The 8,361-nt window shown below is 39.8% G+C and overlaps 1 protein-coding gene across 2 annotated transcripts; it reads right to left on the bottom strand.

The window, feature by feature from the left end:
- Nucleotides 1-1,886: 1,886 nt before the first annotated feature.
- On the bottom strand, nucleotides 1,887-7,278 carry LOC21395638 (probable glutamate carboxypeptidase AMP1). Of its 2 annotated transcripts, none has more exons than XM_024171233.1 (10): nucleotides 6,191-7,278; nucleotides 5,402-5,644; nucleotides 4,776-4,928; nucleotides 4,617-4,694; nucleotides 4,191-4,278; nucleotides 3,503-3,586; nucleotides 3,322-3,410; nucleotides 2,733-2,846; nucleotides 2,443-2,577; nucleotides 1,887-2,317 (listed from the first exon to the last, which is right to left on the bottom strand). In XM_024171233.1, the coding sequence occupies exons 1-10, from the start codon at nucleotides 7,151-7,153 to the stop codon at nucleotides 2,135-2,137; spliced, it is 2,130 nt and encodes a 709-aa protein (XP_024027001.1). In that variant the 5' UTR covers nucleotides 7,154-7,278; the 3' UTR covers nucleotides 1,887-2,134. The 2 variants fall into 2 exon arrangements, with proteins under 2 accessions (XP_024027001.1, XP_024027002.1); XM_024171234.1 differs by having other exon boundaries at nucleotides 4,617-4,685.
- Between the last annotated feature and the right edge of the window lie 1,083 nt (nucleotides 7,279-8,361).

Here is an 8,361-nt window from a genome sequence, read left to right as displayed (position 1 = left end):
ATATACCAAATCAAAGCTCTTTTCGAGCTCTACAATCATGGTAGGGCATAGCCATCCAACCCAATTTTTCAGGCCAAAATTCACTTGTTTTCCTCAGTTTCAGAGAAAAAAAATCAGAGAACTATGACTGAAAACGGCCATAATTTTTTATCTACAAATCGTTATAGTGCCTATAATATGCCAAATTGAAGCTCTTTTCAAGCTCAACAATCATCGTAGGGTGTAGCCCACCAACCCAATTTTTTGGGCCAAAAGTCACTTGTTTTCATCAGTTCGGAGGAAAAAAATCAGAGAACTGTGACTGAAAACGGCCATAACTTTTTATCTCGATATCGTTACTAGGCCTATAACATACCAAATCAAAGCTATTTTTGAGCTCTACAATCATGGCAGGGCATAGAACGCCAACCCAATTTTTCGGGTCAAAATTAACTTGTTTTCATCAGTTTTGGAGGAAAAAAATCGGAGAACTGTGACTGAAAACGGCCATAACTTTTTATCTACAAATCGTTACTGGGCCTATAATATACCAAATCGAAGCTCTTTTCGAGCTCAACAATCATGGCAGGGCATAGCCTGCCAACCCAATTTTTCGGGCCAAAATTAACTTGTTTTCATCAGTTTTCTGGGAAAAAAATCGAGGAACTGTAACTGAAAACGGTCAAAACTTTTTATTTAGATATCTTTACTGGGCCTATAATTTACCAAAACGGAGCTCTTTTGGAGCTCTACAATCAGGACAGGGCATAGCCCGCCAACCCAATTTTTCAGGCCAAAATTCACTTATTGTCATCAGTTTTAGAGGAAAAAAATCGAAGAACTGTAACTGAAAACAGCCATAACTTTTTATCTACAAATCGTTACTGGGCCTATAGTATACCAAATCAAAGCTCTTTTCGAGCTCTAGAGTGCTTTGAAGCTTGATATGAGCAAAGCTTATGATCGTGTGGAATGGATTTTTCTGAGGCGAATGATGGAGAAGTTGGGTTTTGATAGCCGTTGGATTTCACTAGTCATGAAACGACAACGAGCTTCTCTTCTCTTCTCTTATAAACGGTGTTCCAATGGGGGAGGTCCGAGCTCAGAGAGGGCTAAGGCAAGGATGCCCTCTATCTCCATATTTATTTTTGCTTTGTGTGGAGGGATTGACGGTGTTGATAAAGGAGGCAGAATTGGACGGGGCTATTACGGCCATGGCTTGCTCTCGGAAGACCAAAGGTTAGTCATTTGTTTTTCGCCGATGACAGCCTTGTGTTTTGTAGAGCTGATTTGGAAGAGTGTTAACATAAGGGAGGTATTAAGGCGGTATAAGATAGCTTCCGGCCAAAGTATTAATTTTCAAAAGTCCTTCGTTACTTTTAGTCCTAATGTCTCGGAAGATACTAGGAGAGCAGTTCAGGAGGTTTTAGAACTCAGTTCTGCACGAGCCCATGATCGTTATTTGGGGCTGCCTACGTTGATAGGGAGGAATAAAAAGGAGACATTTGGAATGATTAAGGAACAAGTGGGGAAGAAGGTGCAACAATGGAAGGGGAAATTGTTTTCTCAAGATCACTCATCCCTTGGAGAAGCCCATGTGCTAGTCACGAGACAACAACTTTCTATTTAACTCATCAATTGAAGTGCCTTTGCCACACCCACACGCCAATTGCCATTTTTTGTCCAAAGCACTGCAACCCGTTCGTTAATTGTTAATTTGTTTGATTACAACCCAAGTTTTTGCTACAGTATCTTCTTATAAAAATTTAAATTCAATTTTTTATGTTCAAATATTTTTTTTCACATTAATTCACTTTTCAAAAGTTAAAAACTCGAAACAACGAAATGAACTAGACTTCAAAAACAAGAAATTTAAGTAGCATACCACAACTTATATAACAGGGGAAAAGGTGAACAAGTGAAGGAAAAAAAAAAAGCGAGAGGAAAAAAGGTCAAAACAAATTGATCTAAGATACACTAACCATGATTTACATTCAAAAAAGGAGTGGGAGGAAAAAACTGCACATACAACTGGTAACAGGAGAGATATTAGTACTCCACTCATATATACAAATCCAAGTAACGTACGCTCTCGCTCTCCCAATATGTATTGTCTTGTTCAACTCTTTTTTTTGCTTTACACAGACTTCATATATTAAGTAAGTTCTCCTCTGAGGGCACTAGTAGCCCTTTGGATGGCTCTGGCAACCCTCCAGACTTCATGCTGAATTATAGCCTTCTTCTGACTCAAACTCATTCTAGTTGTTCTAGATATTGCATCTGCTATTCCAGGAAAGAAGTCTAGTTTACTTTCTGGGTCACTAGAAGGCCCATATATCTGTAAAAATAGGACAAAAACGACAAGGTGAGCTCAATGCGATTTAGCTATGTACAAGAAACTGAAATGTGAAAAGTGGTCATATTGCCACCAACACTAACTCAGAGCTAGAGGGGAAGACTTACAAGATGCTTGAACCATCGTCTTCCTTCGAGTCCATCTGTGTCGAGGAAGCCTCTTTCGGCAAATATCAACCGGTCGTTTAATGCCCGCTTCTTCAATACGACCAGTTCACTTGTAGTTTCTTGCTCTCTGAGTTTCTGCACTTTGAAAAGAACAATAATAAAATAAAACATAACCAAGGCCATCCTCCATTTTTTTTTTTTTCTTTTTTTTTTTACAGAACAGGAAAAAAAAAGGACCTTCTGAAGAGATAACTCATCCAGAGAATTCCAATAACTTTTACTTGATGTACCTGTGTTTCAATTTCTGCTTCTTTGGCTGCAGAGGCAAAATCTTGAATTGATGTGGATAGAGGAGAAAGAGAAACAAGTCCACCCAATAAGTTGCTCAAAACCTCTTTATGCCTCTGAAAAGAAAGCAAAATGAAATAATTTTATATTTAGCCAAAATGTCATCACCGATAACTTCCTTAATTACTTTTTTTTTCCCCCATTATTTCCGCCTTTTTCATCATATTATTCAATAATATCAAATGAGTGTCGTGGATCTAAATCTTGCCCACTGTGTGCATGACTTTGAGTTTAACAAAAAGTTGTGACTTTTGGAAATTTGGATGGTCCAACTCCCAGCTTTCGATCGAACTCAGACTAGGACACAAAATCACATGAAAGGCAAATGTTTCACCATGATGGGAGAAGGAGATTCATAATTCTGGAAAATTTATGGAAACTTATTTATTCATTTACCAGTATTCAAACTCGAACAAAGGAAGCTCAAGTTGAAACTGCACAAACAAGAAAAGTAAAAAGAAAATAGAAGACTCAAACTACTTCGAAGTGACTCAGCATAAGTAACAGAAGATGATAGCCAAAAATATATACCTTTAGCTGCTCTGCATAAGAGATATAGTTAAAAGGCAGAATTGGATCATCAGCAAGGTGAAGAGCTAGAAGTCCCCAGACTCCAGCAACTGAAAATATACAAATCAGATAAGTACCATAAAAACGTGTAATTGGATTTTAAACTTCAAATCACCAATATATTTACAAAAAGAAAGCTTACCAGCCACATGGCGCTTGAAAGAAGGATCTCCATAATTTATCATCCAGTCATAGGAGTCAAAAGCAGTGTGATATGTGGGAAAATCTGTAAAACAAAGATTCATCAGCATCACGGAATATGTGTCAAAACATTATACTCTCGAATGAACCGTGCCAGGTTACAGCAGCCAGGATTCATGAGCAAAACTGTACCGATCATGAAAGAAATAATTCAAAGTGTTCTGTGGCATGCTGAGAATTAGGCCGGGTGGATAATTCAATGACCGAACATGGGGAAGAAAGCAAGAGGAGAGCAAAATGGATCTTTTGCAATGGCAGCAGGATAATTGAATGCATGGCACATAGGAGACCAAAATGTTCATTAATTTGTGAAGTATACTCATTCCAAATGCAACAGGTATAAAATAGACCCAAGCAAATCAGAAAACACAAGACATATAAGTGAAGGCCGTTCGAGATCCTCTAAAAAAACCACTTAACAGTGGACAGCCTGCGACGGAAAACTTTTGTTTGGGATGTGCATTTTTGCAGGCACATACAACGAAAGCATCTGTCTATACACCCAATTTACCCACACAGACATGCACATTAAGAGCTACTGTTCTGCTCAATTAAGTTTGATGGAAAAATAATCATCTGCAAAAAAATGTTGACTCAAAATTCCGTCAACCCAAATATAAGTAATTTACCTGCTCCATAATACATATCTACAGATGGAACTCCAGCATGTTGCACAAATGCAGCAAAATCAGAATCCACTCTTCCGAGTCTCTCTATCTGCCTCGCAGAGTGAAATTCACAAGACTTAAGTACAGCAGATAATATGCATATGCAGTGAGAAAGGCAACTTACTTGTAAAGCAAGAAAATTAATTTCAAGTCAGTGGAAGTCTCTAGTCCATTGACTATGGATAAATACTTAAAATGATGTTGGATTTCTACTAAAAGTAACATCAAGCAGTAAGGTAACAACAAGTTGAGTGTGTGACGTACATATTATATTATATAGGTATCATGCATTATGCTTGTATTATGTATAATAAATTGAATTTGTTTGCATCAAAGAACTTCATATATTGTTTTAGAAAAATAAGTAACTGTCCATAGTTAACTTACATTATTCTCACTATTTCTAGATGCCCATTTCTGATACATTGTCTCGCCCTCCGAATCAGGATCTTCAACCTGAAATTGCTTGGAGAGCAGTCGATAATTATTACTCAAAAACAAGGCCTTCATAGAACCAATCATGTATTTACTGCTTTTTTGTTTTACCTTCTTTATGACTTCAAGAAGAAGGTTATCTAGTTGAGGAGTAGCACCAGCAAAGAACCCTGGTCCTTGAACCGCACAATCAACATTAAGGTACGCAACAGCTTTGGATCCCAAATTTACAAGGTTTTGTTCGACCCACTCCGTCGATCCAATCTGTGGACAGGATAGAGTACATAATTAGCATTAGATCTCAATGAATAAATGAACTACTAGAAGCAATTGTTTCTATGATAAGCTGACTTCCCATGACTTTTTCTCTGACTTTGTCACTGGGTTCGACATCTATAAGACATTAGAAGAAACAACAGTAGAGCATCAGACCCTCCATTTTGGAATATCTGAAAACCAGCAAGGTGTAATTTCAAAATTTATGACAGTTTTACCAATTCTTTTCATGGGTTTGGACTTTGACGGGCACACGGATCAGTAACAGGGCAACAAATTGCAACAGTTGGAAAGCCAAAGTGCAATCAGACGAAAGAAACAAGGAACAACTACACTATTTCTTTAACATTTGCACAACCTTCTTTAACTACACTATTTCTGCCTAAAGAACAACGCATAACAAGGACAACTGCATAGCCTTTCCAAAGACAGCATGAACATAAACAGAATCATTTTCCTACCATTCCAAACTCTTCGGCATCCCAACTGCAGAGAACGATAGTCCGTCGAGGCCTCCACCCCGACCTCATCATGAGAGAAAATCGACGAGCAATGTCGAGTAAGGCTGCAGTTCCACTATTGGGGTCAACCGCCCCATAGGTCCATGCATCTCTGTGGTTTCCAAGTAGCACATACCGTTCAGGCTCTTCTAACCCTTTTATGACAGCGAACACATTGTGAATCTTCACCACTTTTTTCTCTCCCTAGATTCCAAAGATTAGAAAGGTTTAACAACCACAAACACATGAAAAGAGAGAGAGAATTGTCTTGTCAAGGAAATATGCCCAAAAAAAAAAAAATGCTAGGGAATAGTATCATAAACCAATCAAGAGAAAATAAATTTCCAAATCCAATTAAGCAATTCCCTATGTTCCCCTAAAGTTCATTAGACACATTCCCATAACTAGTCACAACATGAATTTTTCTAAAATTGCCCACGACATTAGAATCAAAAACTTGTCAAAAATTACTCCTTTTCTATAACTCAACCAGGCAAAATCATGTTCATTCACTAAAATAAACTACCACCTAAAAAGAGAAAAAGAAAAAATACACATTTTTTCCTATAAAAGTGTCAATGTTGCAACTGAATTAACCATCACAGGAAGAAAGAACCCACTTCCCAACTGCCGTATCCTATTTGACTTGGAACAAAGAAAAAAAAATAAAAAAAAAGTCAAAGCCCTCAATGACCCAATCAAGATCTCTCCCTTTTTTACCGCAATATTTGACAAAAATCCAATACCAACCTGGTAATCAAAGTCAACGAGTGTCGGACCCGGTCCGACATGGTCAACCTTCAAGTCCAGCGCGTCCCTCCACTCGCTCGGCGTCGGCGCGCCGCCTAGCGACTCGAGAATGACCTCAGCATCGTCAACCGACAGCGGCAGGGACGGAATCTTAGGGAACCTTCCAGAAACTTCGTCATCACCGAGGCCCAACTTCTCGCCACCCTCAACCCCGGCCCACCCGGGACTGAGTGGGTCCCCAAGCCCCCTCATCACCGTCCCCCTCTCGAACCCCTTCCTAAACCTATCCCCCCCGGTATACAATAGCACCGCAACGGCACCGTTTAGCGCCGCCCTCTCCACCACCGCCGCCCTCGGAAGTCCGCCGCCTTTCCTCGCGATCACCACGCAGCCGCTAACGTTCACCCCCATCCCCCCCAGCGCACGATAGTCCTCCTCCCTCCCGAAGTTCACGAACACCGCCATCGCCCCACGCGCCGTCCCCGACGGCGAGTACGCGTGGTACGGCCTCACGACGGCGTCGTTTCCGTTTCCGCTTCCGCTACCGGTTGACTCCGACAAGGGGAATACCAACTCGGTGCCGTTGCTAAAGTGCGCCGAGAGGGAGGAGTGCGTAGGATAAGAGAGCAGCGCGTCGTAAGCCACCGCGTGGGCTCGTAAGCCGAGGGAGGTGAAGTGGTTGAGGACGTAGTGGGTGGTGCGAAGGGAGGGTTTTGTTCCGGCGAGGTGAGGGTGCAGGGTGAGGTCGCGGAGGTAGGCGGAGAGGGTGAAGTTGGTGGCGGCGGAGAGGAAGAGGCGGAGGGCATTTTGGGAAGTTGAGAGCGGGGGTGCAGAGTGGGCGTAATGCAGGGTGTAAAAACCCAGAATGCAGAGGATCACGATGAAGAGAAACGTGTAGAGAGGCCGTGGTGGCTTTGTGGATGCCGCCGTCGGTACCGGTGGTTTGGACCAGAGCTGAGCCATTCAAAGAATGAAGAGAGAGAAAGAAGGGAGAGAGAGAGAAAGAAGATTTGAAGAATCGGTTCTTGGTGTTCTTGGTTTTGTTGTTGTTAGTAGCAGAGTAAAAGAGAGAGAGGTGAGTGGAGAAATTATTTTTTGTTTTACGTTAAACGTTATATTTGTTCTTTTCATTTCTTTTTTTTTTAATATCATAGTACATGTAGGTGGTACTAAGCTTTTGATGATATTTTTATGGTTTAATAATATATTGTAGCGCCAAAAGTGATGTCATCATTTGTGATGTTACTTTATTTATTTTTTCGGCACTGCATTGCATTTGTGATGTTTCTTACCGATGCATAGGCGGCTTTCGGGCGGAGCAGTGCTGTTTTGCAAAAAGACAGGTTTGAAAAAAAAAAAAAAAAAGACACTCAAATCAAGAGCGCTCATAACAGTGGGCGGGACGGTTTGAGCCGGACGGGTGACGGACGGTTTGAGCAATTTGAACCTTATTAGGTATTTATTAATAAAAGCATAAAATAACTTTTGTTGTACGTTATAACTGCATCTTAAAAACAACAGTTATCAATTTATTATATTTTTTTAAGCTATAAAAAAATCATCAACGTAATACGAGAATTCGAATTAATTCGTTCCAGTATTTTTTTTTTTAAATTATAAATTTATAAATTAAACGTTCAAAATATGATTAATATTTTATAATTTATGCTTAATAATAATTACGGGCCACTTTCAACCGCCGTTAGAAGGGAAGGTGCGGTTTTGATAAACCGCGATTTAGAAACAACCCAAACTAGCACCGCTGGATATGCATGACGGGATAGGTGATTTGAAACATGTTTGCATGATTTTGATCAACTGATTATACTATGACAAAGAATGGGGTATTTGTATTTTAATTACAAACCGTGATATTTTGGGGTGTTCTTTTTTCAAATACAATGAGAAAGGAGAATTTTTTTTATTATAAAATTTTCTCTTACCTAAAAAATTAAAGTTGTGAAAAAAAGCAAACCACCAACTTTAAGCAGCAAAATCTGCATGCAAGTGTGATCAAATATCTTATGGTCCTAATGTCCCATGGATGTGATTTAAAGAAACTTTAGTGAGTTTGGCCAAGGAACAAAGAAAGGAACAACAACAAAAAAACAAAAGCATGGGCCGGTTGTGCGAGATATGCAGATCTAAGTATTGAAAGAACCTGAAAATGT

The sequence above is a fragment of the Morus notabilis genome, unplaced genomic scaffold (genome assembly GCF_000414095.1).
Source record: "Morus notabilis unplaced genomic scaffold, ASM41409v2 Scaffold446, whole genome shotgun sequence".
NCBI classification, from domain to species: domain Eukaryota; kingdom Viridiplantae; phylum Streptophyta; class Magnoliopsida; order Rosales; family Moraceae; genus Morus; species Morus notabilis.
This window is presented reverse-complemented; position numbering and strand designations above follow the sequence as displayed.